The sequence below is a fragment of the Myxocyprinus asiaticus genome, chromosome 21, assembly GCF_019703515.2.
Source record: "Myxocyprinus asiaticus isolate MX2 ecotype Aquarium Trade chromosome 21, UBuf_Myxa_2, whole genome shotgun sequence".
Taxonomy (NCBI): domain Eukaryota; kingdom Metazoa; phylum Chordata; class Actinopteri; order Cypriniformes; family Catostomidae; genus Myxocyprinus; species Myxocyprinus asiaticus.
The window spans coordinates 45,757,796-45,775,795 of record NC_059364.1 but is presented as its reverse complement, the minus strand read 5'-3'; the positions used below and the strand labels follow the sequence as shown (position 1 = coordinate 45,775,795).

At 43.5% G+C, this 18,000-nt stretch overlaps 1 protein-coding gene across 3 annotated transcripts in view; it reads left to right on the top strand.

Annotated features, from left to right (window-relative positions):
- Window positions 1-18,000, top strand: part of si:ch1073-291c23.2 (uncharacterized protein LOC799862 homolog) — a 49,713-nt gene that overhangs the window by 22,351 nt on the left and 9,362 nt on the right. For all 3 annotated transcript variants that reach the window (XM_051647490.1, XM_051647489.1, XM_051647488.1), the window contains 4 exons: window positions 810-917; window positions 5,383-5,439; window positions 5,682-5,834; window positions 16,029-16,142. In XM_051647490.1, the coding sequence (XP_051503450.1) occupies window positions 810-917; window positions 5,383-5,439; window positions 5,682-5,834; window positions 16,029-16,142 (432 nt within the window). The remainder of the gene's footprint in view (window positions 1-809; window positions 918-5,382; window positions 5,440-5,681; window positions 5,835-16,028; window positions 16,143-18,000) is intronic.

The following is an 18,000-nucleotide window of genomic DNA, read 5'->3' as shown; positions in this document are numbered from 1 at the left end:
AAAAGTATTAAATATTAGATCAAATTACCTCAGAATCAAACTTTGGACATTGCACACAATGATCTTATGGATCAGGAACATTTGGCAGTGTATAGAGACAAACAGGTGTTAAGCAAAGTACTGTTAGATTTTTTGCTGCTATTTAGTGTTTTGGGAGAAAACAAAATCAAATCAGCGTGGGGCCTTTAGCCCTGTTGTACCCTATTTGTGGTAAGTTGTCATTGGGATATGATTGGCAGGCCTAGATGAACAAGCTCCTCCCAAACCTACCTTTTACAAAGTAATTTAAAATGTATTATAGACGTTTTAGCAATATGTCAACAGAAAAGCATTTATTAAACAACAATTCATGAAGCAGCAAATACGGTAAAGGTAACAATAAAAATATGTCATACCATTGTTTTGGCCAAAAGATATTACAATTAAAAATACAATTACATTTAAAATTGACTATAATTTTGTTTACTCTTGACTAATTGTGTGCCAATGTGTTAATTTAAGAGGAGTCTGGACCAGGTGTTTGAATCACCATACAAAACCTCTGCTAGAAAAAAACACATTTGTGTAATTGGACTTTTGACTAAAATCTTAAAGTTACTGAGAGATTGCACTTGTGACAACATCCCTATGTGACAACTAGCCCCAATCTCCTCTTCATGTCTAACGGATATACTTGTTCATTGGTTTTTCCCTCTTATTATTGATTTAAGTAACATAAGCAATATCACTGAGAAGTAGTCCTCCTGAAACATTGTTATACTTTGTTCATTCTCCATGTGTGTGTGTGTGTGTGTGTGAGTGTGTGTCAGATTGTGCTGATGATGATGGGTGTATGTCTATTCATGTTTGGAATTAATATGCAATTGGATGTGACCAACTCAGCAGATCTGTACAGTCCATTCTGGCTCGGGGCTCTGGTATGTTGATTTGCACATTTCACCAAGTTTAATCATTTTAATGAAAACTTCTAAGCAATGATCCATTGACCAATAATTTTACATAAACCATATTTAAACCAGTGATTGCATAAACCAGTGTTCCCTATCTGTCACTCACTCGATGTTGTGTCGATGTAGTGCCACTAGGGGTCACTCTTGGGAGCCTGAAACACCTCTGGTCTTTGAAAAAAGGCCAATGAAAATTGGCGAGTGGTATTTGCATACCACTCCCCCGAACATACGGGTATAAAAGGAGCTGGTATGCAACCACTCATTCAGATTTTCTCTTTGGAGCCGAACGGTCAATGCTCACTAAGCTGAATTCTCACAGCTGTTCATTCACTTCTGCTGGATCTGATGGCGCATTTCTGCGGCTTTTGCCCCTCTGCACTGGTGCACTACAGAGAACGCCCCTGGGCACTTCGGCAGAAATAAAAGAATATATTCTGAAAAAAAAGAGTATATTTCTCTAAAAGAGCGGCACACACAGAACATCTTTTTAAAGATGCCTTTCTGTTTGTGTGTTATTCCCGGTTGCACTCGTTATCACTCGCCTTCTGACAGTCATGATCGCTGTCTTTCATGTCTGGGCGCTACCCACGCGGAGACAGCGTTCGTGGATGGGTCATGTACTCCTTGCGAGAACATGACCACGGCAACGTTGCGGCCCAGCCCACCGCAAGGAGCAGACGCCACCCATCTCACGGCCGGCCACCAAGAACCCAAGAAAGGCTTCGAAGGTCCAGACTGTCCGACTCGGCTACGAGATTCAGTTCGCCAGACATCCGCCCAGGTTCAGTGGCATAAACTTCACCTCGGTGAAGGCGAGAACGCCGCTACCGTGCACATGTAAATCGCCACCCTCCTACAGAAGGGTGCGATAGAGCCTGTCCCTCCGGTCGAGATGAAGAAGGGGTTTTACAGCCCCTACTTCATTGTACCTAAGAAAGGCAGTGGGTTGCGGCCAATCTTGGACATGCGAGTACTGAACCAGGCTTTACACAGACTCCCGTTCAAGATGCTGACGCAAAAATACATTCTAGCGAGCATCCGGCATCAAGATTGGTTCGCGGCGGTAGACCTGAAGGATGCGTACTTCCACGTCTCGATTCTACCTCGACACAGACCCTTCCTGCGGTTTGCATTCGAGGGTCAGGCGTATCGGTACAAGGTCCTCCCTTTTGGCCTGTCCTTGTCCCCTCACGTCTTCACGAAGGTTGCAGAGGCAGCCCTTGCCCCGTTAAGGTAAGTGGGCATTCGCATCCTCAACTATCTCGACGACTGGCTAATCCTAGCTCACTCTCGGGATGTGTTGTGTGCGCACAAGGACCTGGTGCTCTAGCACCTCAGCCAAGTAGGGCTTCAGGTCAACTGGGAAAAGAGCAAGCTCCTCCCGGTTCAGAGCATCTCTTTTCTCAGCTTGGAGTTGGACTCAGTCTTGATGACAGCACGCCTCACGAACGAGCGTGCACAGTCAGTGCTGACCTGTTTGAAGGCGTTCAGACAGAAGACAGCGGTTCCACTGAAGCTATTTCAGAGGCTCCTAGGGCATATGGCATCCTCAGCGGTGGCCACTCCGCTTGGGTTGATGCATATGAGACCGCTTTAGCACTGGCTCCAGACTCGAGTCCTGAGATCGGCAAGGCACTGTGGGACACATCACGTGGCCATCACGCCGGTCTGTCACCGCTTCTTCAGCCCTTGGACCGACCTCACATTTCTACGGGCAGGCGTTCCCCTAGAGCAGGTCTCCAGGCATGTCGTGGTTACGACAAATGCCTCCAAAACGGGCTGGGGCGCTATATGCAACGGGCACGCAGCCGTCGGCTCCTGGAAGGGCCCACGGCTGCGTTGGCACATCAACTGCCTCGAGTTGTTGGCAATTCTGCTCGTCCTGTGGAGGTTTCGGCCGTTGATCCAGGGCAAGTATGTGTTAGTTCGGACAGACAACACGGCAACGGTGGCATACATCAGCCGTCAAGGTCATTTACGCTCCCGTTGTATGTCACAACTCGCCTGCCGTCTCCTCCTCTGGAGTCAGCAGCACCTCAAGTCGCTGCAAGCCACTCACATCCCGGGCGACCTCAACACTGCAGTGGACGTGCTGTCATAACAGGTTATGAGTCAGCGTGGAGACTCCACCCTCAGGTGGTCCAGCTGATTTGGAGTCGATTCGGGCAGGCACAGGTAGACCTGTTCGCTTCCCGAGAATCTCCCACTGCCCTGACCGAGGCACCTCTTGGTATAGACACGCTGGCACACAGCTGGCCCCCTGGACTATGCAAACATGCGTTTACCCAGTGAGCCTACTTGCACAGACCCTGTGCAAGTTCAGTGAGGATGAGGAGCAGGTTGTCCTGGTGGCACCCTAATGGCCCAACCAGATGTGGTTCTCAGACCTCACGCTCCTCGCGGCAGGGGAAGGACCATTTCCCTGAGGAAGGACCTTCTTTCTCAGGGACAGGGCACTGTCTGGCACCCGCGACCAGACCTCTGGAATCTCCATGTCTGGCCCCTGGATGGGACACGGAAGACTTAAGTGGCCTACCACCCGTGGTGGTAGACACGATCACTCAGGCTAGGGCCCCCTCTACGAGGCACCTGTATGTCTCGAAGTGGCATCTGTTGGCTAAGTGGTGTTCTTCCCGACGCAAAGACCCCCAGAGATGCGCAGTCGGGTCGGTGCTTTCCTTTCTGCAGGAGAGGTTGGAAGGTGCATGTAGCCGCTATAGCGGTACACCACGACACAGTGGACGGTAAGTCCTTAGGGAAGCATGACCTGATCATCAGGTTCCTGAGAGGCACCAGGAGGTTGAATCCCTCCAGACTGCGCCTCATTCCCTCATGGGAACTCTGTAGTTCTTCAGGGTCTACAGGGAGCCCCTTTTGAGCCCCTGCAGTCAGCTGAGCTTAAGGCACTCTCTTTAAAGGCTGCCCTCCTGACTGCGCTCACTTCCATCAAGAGGGTAGGAGACCTGCAAGTGTTCTCTGTCAGTGAAATGTGCCTGGAGTTCAGTCCGGGCTACTCTCACGTGATCCTGAGACCCCGACTGGGCTATGTGCCCAAGGTTCCCACGACCCCATTTAGGGATCAGGTGGTGAACCTGCAAGCGCTGCCCCAGGAGGAGGCAGACCCAGCCCTGACGTTGCTGTGTCCGGTGTGCGCTTTACGCATCTATTTGGATTGCACGCAGAGCTTTAGAGTCTTTATGGTCTCATCCCATGTAGTGGCAGGCACAAGCAGGTAAGTCCGGGACAGCTGGCCGGGTGTATCACTTGCGCATAGTGCCTTTCACCTCCGCTGAGCTGAATACATGCGCTGTTGACTCCCAGTAGTGTTCACAAACTGTGTTCCCTGGATTACTTCCTCCGAGCCCTGTGGCAGACGAGTTTGCGGAGAAACTCGCTGCCGGCTCAGTACATGTGCTAACTAAGCCCTGTAGTGGGGTAGGTGCTCCACATGTGTTGGTTCCCCATAGGTAACCCCATGCGACGTATATCTTCTGCTAATTCGTTTCCCTGTTGGTAAACTGCGTCTTCCTTGAGCCCTCTGCCCCAGTCACCATGTTTGTAGAAACTCCTCCCCCGTAGGGTAGGACCTACCATGAGACTTCTCCACATGACATACTTCCGACAAGGCTCGGCAAGACCATGTGACGTATTTCCACTCAAAATATCTCCCCCTCTCTCTGGGCGGGGTGTGGTCTCCGCGGTGTCTTCCCCTTGGGAGTCTTCCCGATGTAGACCTGGTGGCCCCAGTCAGTTAACACATTTCACTCTTTTTTTGGGAGAGAAAAAAAAGAGGATAAGAGGCCACGACTGGGCTAGCCTGTCTCTATCTTTTGGGCAGTCTACTTGTTCCCGAAGGGCCGTTCGACACTCATAAGAGCATTGGGGGAGGTTACGTGTCGGCCTGGTGCGCTGCCTACGAGGCACACAGTGGTCTGCCCGTCTCGCACCAGTTCAATTAGTTGTGGTGTTTCGTATAGGGACCCCTAGTGTCACTACGTCAACACAACGTCGAGTGAGTGACAGATAGGGAATGTCCTGGTTACTTTCGTAACCTCCGTTCCCTGATGGAGGGAATGAGACGTTGTGTCCCTCCTGCCACAACGCTGGACTACCCACTGAAATGGCCGGGACCTTGTCTCGGCTCCTCAGCACAAAACCTGAATGAGTGGTTGCATACCAGCTCCTTTTATACCCGTATGTTCGGGGAGTGGTATGCAAATACCACTCGCCAATTTTCATTGGCCTTTTTTCAAAGACCAGAGGTGTTTCAGGCTCCCAAGAGTGACCCCTAGTGTCACTACATCGACACAACATCTCGTTCCCTCAATCAGGGAATGGAGGTTACGAAAGTAACCAGGACGATTTAATGATTGCATTATAACAAGCATTTAAACAGTAGACAATAATTGTAAAATGTTTTGTCTTTTTCTAGTTCTTCATCTGTGGCCTCCTGTATATACTGTCTGAACGCAACCCGAGCAAAAAGATTGTTAGTGATGTTTATACTGATCACTTTCACTGTGTGAAAATAATGCTAGTAAAATTCAGTGTAAAGACATTCCACAAAGCTGTTTCCTTGCTTACTAGTCATGCATCATGTCAGGAATTATTGTGTGAATTTTTTCTTTCCTCTATGGAATTGTAAATCAATGTAATGTGAATCAATTTAATGTTGAAAAATGTTTATATCTTTGTAATTGATTGCTTTTTTTCTGAACTCATCTCTCACAGATCACAGCTAGCTTTGCTCTGAGTATCGTCTCAACTTTTGGAGTGATATGTGCTTGCATGACCTTCTTCAGAGCTATTTTTGAACAATCTATGCACTGGTCTTATTCAAATGACACTAACACAGAGGAGGAGCTTTATGCCAAACTACATTATGTAAGTTTTTAAAAAAATGAAATTCATGACTATAAGGGGTATAAGTCCAGATATGACATTGCAGTCTCATTAGGGAAACGTTACTGTAGCGACTTTTTGTTTGCACCTTGAAAACATCAATGCAATTCAAAAGCTTTCTTCAGATATTACTGTGTGTGTTTAACAGTAATATGTTTTATTTAACTTATACTTGTACATATATTAGTTTACTTACACTAATACATATACAGTATATATATTGTAATGATGGCAGACTGGAGAAGGCAGGATCCAATTGCAGTTTTTAATAAAAACTCAAAGCAATGCAAAACTAGAACACAAAGCACATTACAGACTGAATTAACAGAACAAGAATCGACAATGAACAGAGAAAAATACAGGGATTATACACAGAACTAATGATGAAACGAGGGACACCTGACACTAATGAACACAAGGACCAATGAACAAAGACCATGAAAAAGAACTACAAAACCCATAAACAAACGAAAGACACAAAATGAACAATAAACATACATAGCAACCCCTGGTGGTCGCCCAGGTAATCCTTACAGAGCCCCCCATCTAAGGAGTGACTCCAGAAGCTCCTTAACACATAAAAACAAAAAGTTCATGGGAGGAGTAGAAGGCGGAAGCCCAGGGGCCGGAGCCGTAGGAGGTGGGGACTCAGGGGGTGGAGCCGAAGGAGTCTCTGGGAATGAAGTCCCAGGAGGAGAGCCACAAGAAGCAGAGGCTCAGGGGGTGGAGCTGCGGGAGGAGGAGGCTCAGGGGGCAGAGGCAAAGGAGGCAAGGGTTCAGGTGGTGGACCTGCAGGAGGCGGAGGCTCTGGAGATGGAGCCACAGGAGGCAAGGGTTCTGGTGGTGGAACTGCAGGAGGTGGAGACTCAGAGAGCAAGGCACTAGGGGAGTCAAAGGGCAAGGCACTAGAAGAGTCAGAGAGCAAGGCACTAGAAGAGTCAGAGAGCAAGGTACTAGGGGTTTCAAGGGGCAGAGCCATGGAAGACTTGGAAGGCAGAGCCACTGGACAGGAGTCAGCAGACTGGGTGGCAGCCACTGGACAGGTGTCATACTGGAAGTGGGTGGCCACTGGGCACTGAACAGGCTGATAGCTTGTGTCTGACAGGTGCTGGCCACTGGACTGAGCAACAGACTGGTCAATGGACAGGCTCGTCGACAGTCACAGGGAATGAGCCGGTCCAGTTCCCTGAGGCCATCGACGAGCCGGTCCAGTTCCTTGTGACTGTCGACGGCCTCCGTGGCTGGGAGCGCTGGCAGCAACTGGAGAACAGTTTTTATTGCCATGGCACTGGCAACAGCAGGGGAATGACCTCCGTGGCCATGAGCACCGGCAAGGCAACGACCTCCATGGCCATGAGTGGCGGCAGGGTAACGACCTCCATGAGCACTGGCAGGGACTGTAAAGCAGGAGACCTCCTCCTCTTCTGGATGGCCGGGAGCACTGCTGTGGGAACGGCCTCCGTGGCCGAGGACGCTGGCACGGATAAGGCCTCTGGTGCTGGCTCTAGGATGGACGAGTCTTTAGGAGCTGGCTCTGGGACAGACGAGGCCTCAGGCGCTGGCTCGTTGACCGTGGCAGGCGTGGGCGCTGGCTCATTGACCGTGGCAGGCATGGTCAGCTGGACCACTGGTACCTCCGTTATGGGAATCTCGTATGAGGAAGCTTTGAGAGCCGAATGGGGACTGGATCCATTTCTTTGGTTGGTTCTTCTGTAATGATAGCAGACTGGAGAAGGCAGGATCCAATTTCAGTTTTTAATAAAACTCACAAAACACAAGAGACAATGCAAAACTAGAACACAAAGCACAATACAGACTGAATTAACAGAACAAGAACTGACAATGAACAGAGGAAAACACAGGGATTAAATACACAGAGAACTAATGATGAAACGAGGGACACCTGACACTAATGAACACAAGGACCAATGAACAAAGACCTTGAAAAAGAACTGCAAAACTCATAAACAAACAAAAGACACAAAATCAACAATAAACATACATAGCGACCCCTGGTGGTCGCCCGGGTAATAACATATATACACACTGGCGGCCAAAAGTTTGGAATAATGTACAGAATTTGCTGTTTCGGATGGAAATTGGTACTTTAATTCACCAAAGTGGCATTCAACGGATCACAAAGTATAGTCAGGACATTACTGATGTAAAAAAACAGCACCATCACTATTTGAAAAAAGTCATTTTTTGTTATTAACAATTTTATTGATTCCATGTAACATATAAAAAAACCAGAAAATTTGGAATCACATTATATTATTTACAACCCTTCCTCCCGAACATTAACCCCGCCACCCCCCACCCAACACAAACAGATACACAGGTGGGCAAATGCCAATTGACAAAGACACACAAACAGACAATAAAACAGCAGAAAATATTTAGAAATACATATATAAAAAAAACAAAAAAAAAACAAAACATAAAAAACACATTCAAAGTATACATTCAAAAACGAAAAGGCTACAACACACACATTTAAAACAACAAGTCTCCCTCCACTGCCCCTCCCCAAGAGCCCTCCAAAAAGGCCAAATAGCCTTTGTTATATAGATAGCCATGTTGCCTAGCCTTCTATATGGCAACTCTTCCAATGCTGCTAACCTGCCCATCTCCTCGTACCACTCACAAACGAGGGCGCTCCAGCCAACTTCCATCCTCTAAGGATAACCTGTCATAACACCGGCCAGGATTCAAGTCTTCATGTACTTATCCTCTACATCAACGACCGCCCCATCACCTAAAATACAGAGTCTGGGGCGAAATGAGATTTGAGTACCTAATACATCACCCATAAAACTTTGGACCCTCAACCAGAATTCTTGTATCTTGTATCACACCACCAAACATGAGCTGTGTCCCCATCTTCTGATTGGCAACGCCAGCAGGTGGGTGTCTTTAAGACCCAGCCTATACAATTTAGAGGGGGGCCAATAGAATCTATGTAAAATCTTAAATTGCATAAGGCACACCCTTGCATCTCTAGATGTAGAGTTGATGTTTTTTAGAATCCTAGCCCACACTCCCTCCTCCAATACCAAGTTTAGATCTTTCTCCCATAATCTCTTGAGCGAAGTTGAAGCTCCGTCCCCCAGACTCTAAATTATCAGGGAGTAATACACTGTATTTTCCAAGCGCAGTAATCACTGCTTCCAGAGTATCTGCCGCTTTAGGGGGGTATATACTACCCCCACAAATAGTACAGAGCAGGTGGCGCAGCTGTAAATACCTAAAGAACTGAGATCTGGGAATCCTAAAATGTTGAACCATATTTTCAAAAGATCTCAACACTCCACTCTCATATAGGTCACCGAGTGTAATAATCCCCCTCACAATCCACTCTGACAAGCAGAAAGGGACTTATTAATACGCTGCCATATGCTCTAGGCAACATTTAAATAAATGTCCGAATTAAACACTCTGGACACTTTTGTTCATACCGTGTGCAAATGCGAGATAACAGGGTGTAACTTAACTTCTCCGATTAGTTTGATATAAAGGCTTTGTAAAGGCAAAATAGGGGCAAGAAATTTCTGTTCAAAACAGAACCAGAGAGGGGCTCTCTCAGGTGGAATCGACCAATGAGCCAAATGTCTGAGACCGAATGCATAATAATAAAACTAAATCTTGGGTAGGCCTAGCCCACCTTTGTCAATCGGCCAATGTAATTTATTGAAATGTAATCTTACCATTCCAAATTAAGGACTTCACTATGCTATCAAATTGCTTGAAATAAGAGAGGGGGACATCTACAGGGAGAGACTGTGGCAGGTAGTTGAATTTTGGAATAAAATTCATTTTAATAACATTAACTTTCCCAATCATAGATATATGTAATGAAGCCCACTTGTCCACATTGCTCAAACCTTTTTATTAAGGGGTCAAAATTAACTCTAACTAAATCACACAAATTTGCAGGGAATAAAATGCCCAAATACTTAATGCCCTGTTTAGGCCACTGGAAGGCACCCAGCTGAAAAGCCATTACTGGGCAGTATGCTGTCAGAGACATAGCTTCGGATTTAAACCAACTGAGTCTGTATCCTGAGAACTTAGAAAAGGAATTAATAATTCTGTGGAGGCAAGGCATAGATCTAGTGGGGTCGGAGACGAATAATAAAATATAATCTGCGCAAAGCAAAAGTTTATGCACCATACCTCCCGCCATCACCCCTGGAAAATCATCTTCCTTTCTTTTCACAGCTGCTAATGGTTCCAGGGCAAGACAGAACAATAATGGGGAAAAAGGGCAACCATGCCGGGTGCCCCTATCCAGAGTAAAATAATCTGAAATTAATCCATTTGTTTGTACCGCCGCTACCAGGTGTCTATAAAGTAATTTAATCCATTCAATTAAAGTATTCCCATTCCCATATATTTCCAAAATCTTAAAAAGATAATCCCATTCTACCAAATCAAATGCCTTTTCGGCATCAAGTGAGATCGGAGTCTTATCATTCGCCACTGACCACATGATATTGATGAAACGCCTAATGTTATCAGAAGAGCTTCAGCCCCAATAAACCCCACATGATCTATATATATAAGAGATGTCATAACTTTACTTAATTGGTTAGCCATATTTTTTGACAATATTTTTACATCTAGCTGGATCAGGGAAATTGGACGGTAACTCTTACACTCGCTTGGATCTTTGTCCTTTTTAAGAATCAGAGTGATCCGGGCTTGTGTCATGGTTGGCGGAAGCTTTCCATTCTTTAATGATTCCATATAAACTTCTAACAAAAATTGAGCCAGTTCTGTAGCATAAGATAAAAAAACTCAGCGGCAAAGCCATCTGGCCCCTGAGCCTTGCCTGTAGGCAAGACCTTAATTACCTCGTTAAGCTCCTCCAAGGTTATCTCAGAATCAAGAGAATTATTTTGCTAAGTTGTCAGTTTAGGGAGTTCTAATGGTTCCACAAAGTTTCTAATATCTTTATCAGTAGATGAAGACGTGGAACTGTAAAGATCAAGATAGAATTCTTTAAAAGCATTATTAATATCAATGGCTGAGGTAAATATTTCACCACCAGCAGATTTCACTGAGGGAATGGTAGAAAAAGACTCTCACTGCTTTATATATCTAGCCAAAAGCTTCCCTGCTTTGTTCCCTGACTCAAAGTATGACTGTCTTGCCCTGAACAGCCAAAACTCAAAATAGCATTATATCTGTATTTCAATCGGGCCAATTCTCTGAGGCCATCAGATGACATTCGGCGCTTCAGCTATGCCTCTGCATGTTTAATATTACCTTCCATCTCCATGAGTTCTCGTGCTTTGGATTTTTTGATGAATGAGGCATACGGTATGATTTGGCCCCTAAGAACCGCCTTAAGTGCCTCCCAAGCCATGCCCACAGAGGACACTGAGGACCAGCTGGTCTCCATATAAACATTGATTTCAGCCTTTAACATTTGATGAAATTCAGGATTTTGCAACAGGGATACATTAAAGCGCAAACTATATGATTTATTTTTCTCTTTATGTGGCAACACCTCTAAACTCACCAGGGTGTGATCTGAGACTAAGATGTTTCCAGTTGAGCAATCAACAACAGAAGAAATGAGGGACTTGGATATAAAAAAAAGTCTATTCTAGATTACATTTTATGGACTGATGAAAAAAATGTATAGTCCCTACCAGATTAGTTCAAAAGTCTCCAAACATCTGTAACACCAAGATTTTTACACAACCTGTGAAGTGTCAATGTTGCTCTAGGGGCTTACACAATTTTGCTTCACTATGATCAAGGACTGAGTCCATCAAAAGATTAAAGTCTCCTCCCAATATTATATCATGAGGGGTGCCAGTGGCTTGCAACATCCCTTCAAGATCTATAAAAAAAGCGTCATCAGCATTAGGTGTGTAAATATAAGCCAAAATCAACCTTTACCCCTGAATTTCAGCTAAAACAATAATGACTCTTCCTAATTTATCTTTAATCTGTTTGAGACATTTGAATTGTAGATGCTTACTTATCAGTGTAATGACTCCCCTGCTCTTACTTGAGGCAGCACTAAAAAAACATGTCCACCCCATATCTTCCCAAATTTTTCAACTTCCCGCAAAAGATGCATTACTTGAAGAAACACTATATCATATTTCTTATGTTTAAGAAAAGAAATAACCTTCCTTCATTTTATAGGGTGCCCCAACCCATTCACATTCCACGTGGAGAGAGACAGTCCACTCATATTAACATTTGACATTTTGACATATTAGAAAAAATAGATTGTGTGTCAAAAATAAAATTATAAAAATTACATTCCCCATTAGTGCAACACACAAACCCCGAACTTCCCCCCGAACCAAACAAACAGAAAAAAGAAAAATGTGCGCATTAACCTGGCACACGACAGTGCCAACCCTCTAAACTCAAACAGTCCATGTACGCCTACGAAAGCCCCTGTGACAACTTTGCCATCGGATTGCTCAAGTCCGGTGTTTCTGTACCAATTTTGTGAGACAGAATTACATAACAGAATATAATCTATAAAACAAACTCTAGCCAATAGCCAGAATAAACACAAAGAACGTGTAGATTCATTCACAAAACTGTATCAAATGTGTTTTCCTCCACAAAACATACTCCAGCCGCTAGTGGAACCAGCACACAAAGAAGAAGAAGAATAAAAAAAGGCCGTTCAGTTTCTTCGGACAGTCAAACGAATGTTCAGTGAGCCGGCTTTATATCAGTGCAGCAGATGCCCTAATCCTTACAATGTCCTGCAAAAAATACTCCACAAAACAAACTCCAGCCAATAGGAGGCATAAGCACAAAGAACAAGTGCCCATCCACAACTGTTCCGAAGGAGAGTTATTCCACAAAACAAACTCCAGCCAGCTTCCTCGGATGATCAAGTGTATGTTCAGTGAGTCAAGCTCACTTGGAGGCAATGTGAGAAACACACCATGACTTCTTTAGCCCATTGATTTTATGAATGGCATCGCTTATTGTGGGCATGTAAATATTTTGCGGCCATCCTTAGTATCTATTCTCAATTTGGCCGGAAACATCAGTGCAAAAGCGATCCTCCGTCGATGCAAGAGTTTCTTGAAGGAGTGTAACTACACAAAACAGACTCCAGCCGCTAGGCGGAACCAACACAAAAAGAAACAAAAAGGCGCCCAGCTTCCTCAGACAGTCAAGTGTATGTTCAGTGAGTCAAGTTCACTTGGGGGCCACATGAGAAACAACAAATGACAATGAAAAACAATGCTTGCTGTGGACATGTAAATACTTTGTGGCCATCCTTAGTATCTATTCTCAGTTTGGCCAGAAACGTCAGTGCAAAAGTGACCTTCCGTTGATGTTAGAGTTTCTTGCGTTCCTTGAATTGATCACGTTTCTCTCTTGTTGAATTCGCAAAATCTGGGAACAAGAAAATGTTGTGGTTCTTCCAAGAGAGCTTTCCTTTGCTCCTCATGTAACACGAGATCTTTATCGGATGATCTCAGAAATTTGGCCAGAATTGATCAGGGCGGGGCCTGTCTCCCTCCGCAGATCTGCAAGCCGGGGCTCTGTGAGCTCACTCGATTTCCAGCTTATGGCCTGTTATGTTGAGCAGACTCAGGAAGAGCTCATCTAGGAATTTCACCATATCTCTGTCTTCCTCGTGCTCAGAAATTCCGACATTGTTTCGCCGATTACGATTCTCCAATTCCTCCAGTTTTTCCAAAAACACGTTCCAAGTCTGTCTTGGTCGCTAGCGGATTAGCAGCTAATTCCCTCTCTGATGACTCCAGATAATCGTCCGTTTCTCGACGTCACCGATTCTTGTAACCAACTCAGTGAATTTCGCCTCCGTTGCCGTAATCGATCGACGTATTACAGCAAGATCTTCCAGGTCCTCTACAACTTTCGTCAGCATTACAGACATGCTGGACAGCTGGCATTGAATTTCTCCCACCGCACCGTCCAAACCGAGTCCCTGGTCTGCGGGCATGTCTGAGGTATCAGCTTGAGCACGTAAGTGTCTTTTAATATCTCCAGAGCCTGAGGATTTTGAATTCATTGACATGTTGACCTCTTAGAACAGTTATGTAGCAGGGTGTATCAAATCTCACCGGTTTATGGTACCACGCACCTCCGGAAAAAGTCATTTTTTTAACAAATCTAGACAGGCCCCATTTGATGAAGCACGTTACGCTATCAGCGTAAAGCTCGATGTCATCATCAGAGGCGGACCGGAACATCTCCCAGTCCGCGTGATCAAAACAGTCTTGTAGCGTAGAGTCTGATTGGTCTGACCAGCACTGGATCGGAATCCATGTTAGATGGCATGAAGGTGAGTAACTGATGAGAGAATTTTAATTTTGGGGAGAAGTATCCCTTTAAAGTCTTGTCTACAAAAAAAAAAAATAATAAAAAAAATTAAAAAAAATCACTCCAACAACTTATCCTTGAGTAATCATGCTAAATTGCTAATTTGGTACTAGAAAATCACTTGCCATTATATCAAACACAGTTGAAAGCTATTTGGTTCGTTAAATTAAGCTTAACATTGTCTTTGTTTTTGAGTTGCCACAGTATGCAATAGACTGGCATGTCTTAAGGTCAATATTATGGCAAAAATGGCAAAAAAGATACAGCTTTCTCTAGGAACTCGTCAGTCAGTCTTTGTTTGAGGAATGAAGGCTATACAATGCTTGAAATTGCATTTCACTTTAGAGTCTATATTTATAGACAATTAGACACCTCACATTTCCTCAGCTGACAGCTTCACTGAATTCTACCTGCTAAACACCAGTTTCATGTACAACGGTAAAGAGAAGGCTCAGGGGTGCAGGCCTTATGGGAAGAATTGCAAAGAAAAAGCCACTTTTGAAACAGAAAAACAAAAAGGTTAGAGTGGGCAAAAAAACACAGACATTGGACAACAGATAATTGGAAAAGAGTGTTATGGATCTTAACCCCATTGAGCTTTTGTGGGATCAGCTAGACTGTAAGATGCATGAGAAGTGCCCGACAAGACAGCCACAACTATGACAAGTCCTACAGAAAGCATGGGGTGAAATGTCACCTGAGTATCTGGACAAACTGACAACTAGAATGCCAAGGATCTGCAAAGCTGTCATTGCTGCATGTAGTGGATTTTTTGATTAACACTTTGAGGATGTTTAAGAAGTTCTGCACATTTTTTTCAAATTGTAATAGTAATTTTTCACGTTATTAATGTCCTGACTATTCATTATGATCAGTTGAATGCCACGTTTGTGAATAAAAGTTCCAATTTCTTTCCATAAGAGCAAAATCTGTACATTATTCCAAACTTTTGGCCACCAGTGTATGTGTGTATATATATATATATATATATATATATATATATATATATATATATATATATATATATATATTCACAATAATCTTAGTTATTTTGCACAATTATATAGATATTTTTGAGCACCTAACCTCACCCCTACCCCTAAACCTAACCATTTCTCAACAATATAAAATACGAAATGAAAAGATAAAAGTACAATCACAATCATTTATTCAAAAAATGAAACAAAAAAAAGCACAATAAAAGTATTCCAAATGGCTCATGTTGCTTTTAAAGTCTTCTGAAGTCAAACAATAGCACTGTGTGAGGAACAGAGTGAAACTGAAGATTTTAATCACGGAAAGTCACATCTCAATAAAAAATATACATCCAAACATTAGAATGTCACAATCGGTCACAAGACATGTGAGAGCCAATGGCATTTGACATCACTGACATCACAGCTGTTGTAACACTTCTTGAGGCAGCAATCTTTGAATGATGAAATGAATGTGGGATTTGAGTGTTATGGTGAATGATCATTAAGTTAAGATTTAAATTTAGATTTAACACATCATATGGCTTTTCTCATTTTTCAAGACGTAGCTTAGAGATTCTGAAAACTCCCTTTGTGTCACATGGCGAACAAAATAAAAGTTAATAGATAAAGCAATTAATAAATGACTACAGAATTTTTATTACATTTATTTTAAAATTTAGCCTTGGGTAAATTATTAATATCCTCCGAAATGAGTTGAATACAGCACCAGACTGACATTTAAAATGCAGACCAAGGGTGGTGCAGACAAAAAGTTGCTATAGGGACGTATTATTATAAGAGTGTGTTGGATATGAGAGTGTCTATTTTTAACTGTCTTGTTTCTGTCTCTCAGAAGCCGATTGGTATAATGGAGCAAGTGTTCCTCATTCACAGTTTAATCGGAGGCATGCTGCTCGTAACAATGTCGTTCTTTGCAAGGTCAGCACTGCGTTCCAGCAGGACTCAGGTCAGTCAATCTTTTTATCTCCAGTAGCTTTTATCACCTCACACATTCAGCATTACCTCTGCTCACCTGTCAAAGCCTCTCTGCTGGTCTTCTGTTGATCTCAGATAAACCCTCTGACCTAAGACATCTCAAGTAATGCTTCTCAACTGCTGGGTCAACAACAGGGGAAAAACTAAATGCAAATAACCATATAGTGCAAATGCCTTTAAAATAAAACACATAGATTTATCAACTAAGGGAGGAGAAAACTTCCCATATCTTTTGTTGTTGATGTCGAAGGTTGTGTGTCCAATCAACCTCAGTATTTCACGGTCGCTAAGGGGTGCCAAAACGTTCGAAAAGGGCAGGCCATTTTTACTAAAATGGCTATAACGCCCGAACGAAATGAGATATTTTCACCAAACTCGGTACACATGTGTATGAGCTCAATCTAAGGTCACAGTAAAAAAAAAACTGAAAACATGAAAACAGCTCTAACTATGCAACCGTTAGTCTGATTGAGTTAAAACTCGGCATGCAGTGTCTTTGTCCAAGGTGCCATGACTCTCTATGAGGACATTGGCGTATCTCAAAAAACATGGCCGCCATCGGCCAATGAAATTTGAGCACCTATTAGACAAGGTTAATGGAGGCCGATCGGCACAAAACTCAGTGGGCCTGTTCGACTCCTGGTCCTAGAGGTCTGTGAGAAATTTGAAAGAAATCAGCCAATGGATGCCACTAACGAGTTTTACGCCTCTGTATTCACATGGTGTTTCACACACACACACAAAGGCTGCATCCTTTGAAGGACTCAGACTTCAAAGGCCACACCTTCTAAGGCCGCAAAGGTCAGACTGAGCATTGTTAATTGGGACAGTCTAGCCTACGGAGGACTGTTCTTGTCACCTAACAACTGTGACAGCTGCCGAGTGACTGTAACGTTTGTACTGGACTTTTTTGAAAGTTATATTAAACTGTCTGAAAACAAAACAGGGTTCACAAACTGTCTAAATATTTTCACTATGGTCCATTTCTGTATATAATAATAAACTATATATAAACGCATCTTAGTAAGATATAAGTCAACATTTGAACTATTTAAAAATTATTATTATTTTTTTTTACATTTGTATCATTAGATATTTGAGTAAGTTGAAACCCAATACTTACATTTAAAAGTGTAATTCAGCAATTTCTTTCAAATAAATCTTCTAAATAAATAAATGAATTCTGGGGTAGGCAAGGCCGCGAAGGATCCATCTGTTGTATCCTTCATTTCACGGGAAATGAAGGACACATTTGGAGGCCGCATTTGAAGGAGCCTTTGAATTGGGACAGCCTTTGTCGCGCAGCAGTGACGCAATCGGCCTTCGAATGCGACCTTTGAAGGATGCAGCCTCTGAATTGGGACGCAGCTATAATTCATATAATTTGTTAGATCTCCTCATACTGAACAACTGTGCCTCAAGAACCACTGCTTTCAATCAAATCGTTCATTAAATATTCACGATTATGTAAAAAATCTACTCTAGTGAACTAGTCCTAGGTTTTTCGCTCAACCTCAATAAAACCAATGCAGTACAATTCTCTGGACTCTCTAGGTCAAAAATTATAAAAAAAAAAATAAAATGTTGAACGGGACATCTGTTTAATGTCGGCGCAACACTATGCACCGCAATGAACACTTCCATGGTAGACAGCATCATTTATTATAATGGGTTCTATTGCTTTTGAAGCCACTCTCGTGTCTGGTGTAGACAGGGTGTGAGTTTTAACAGCTGTGCTTGAGATGAACAGTTTAATACAGTATATTCGGATGCAATGTGTTGGATGTGTATTATGTGTAAACCCATTTTTAAAAAAAAATTTGTTTGGG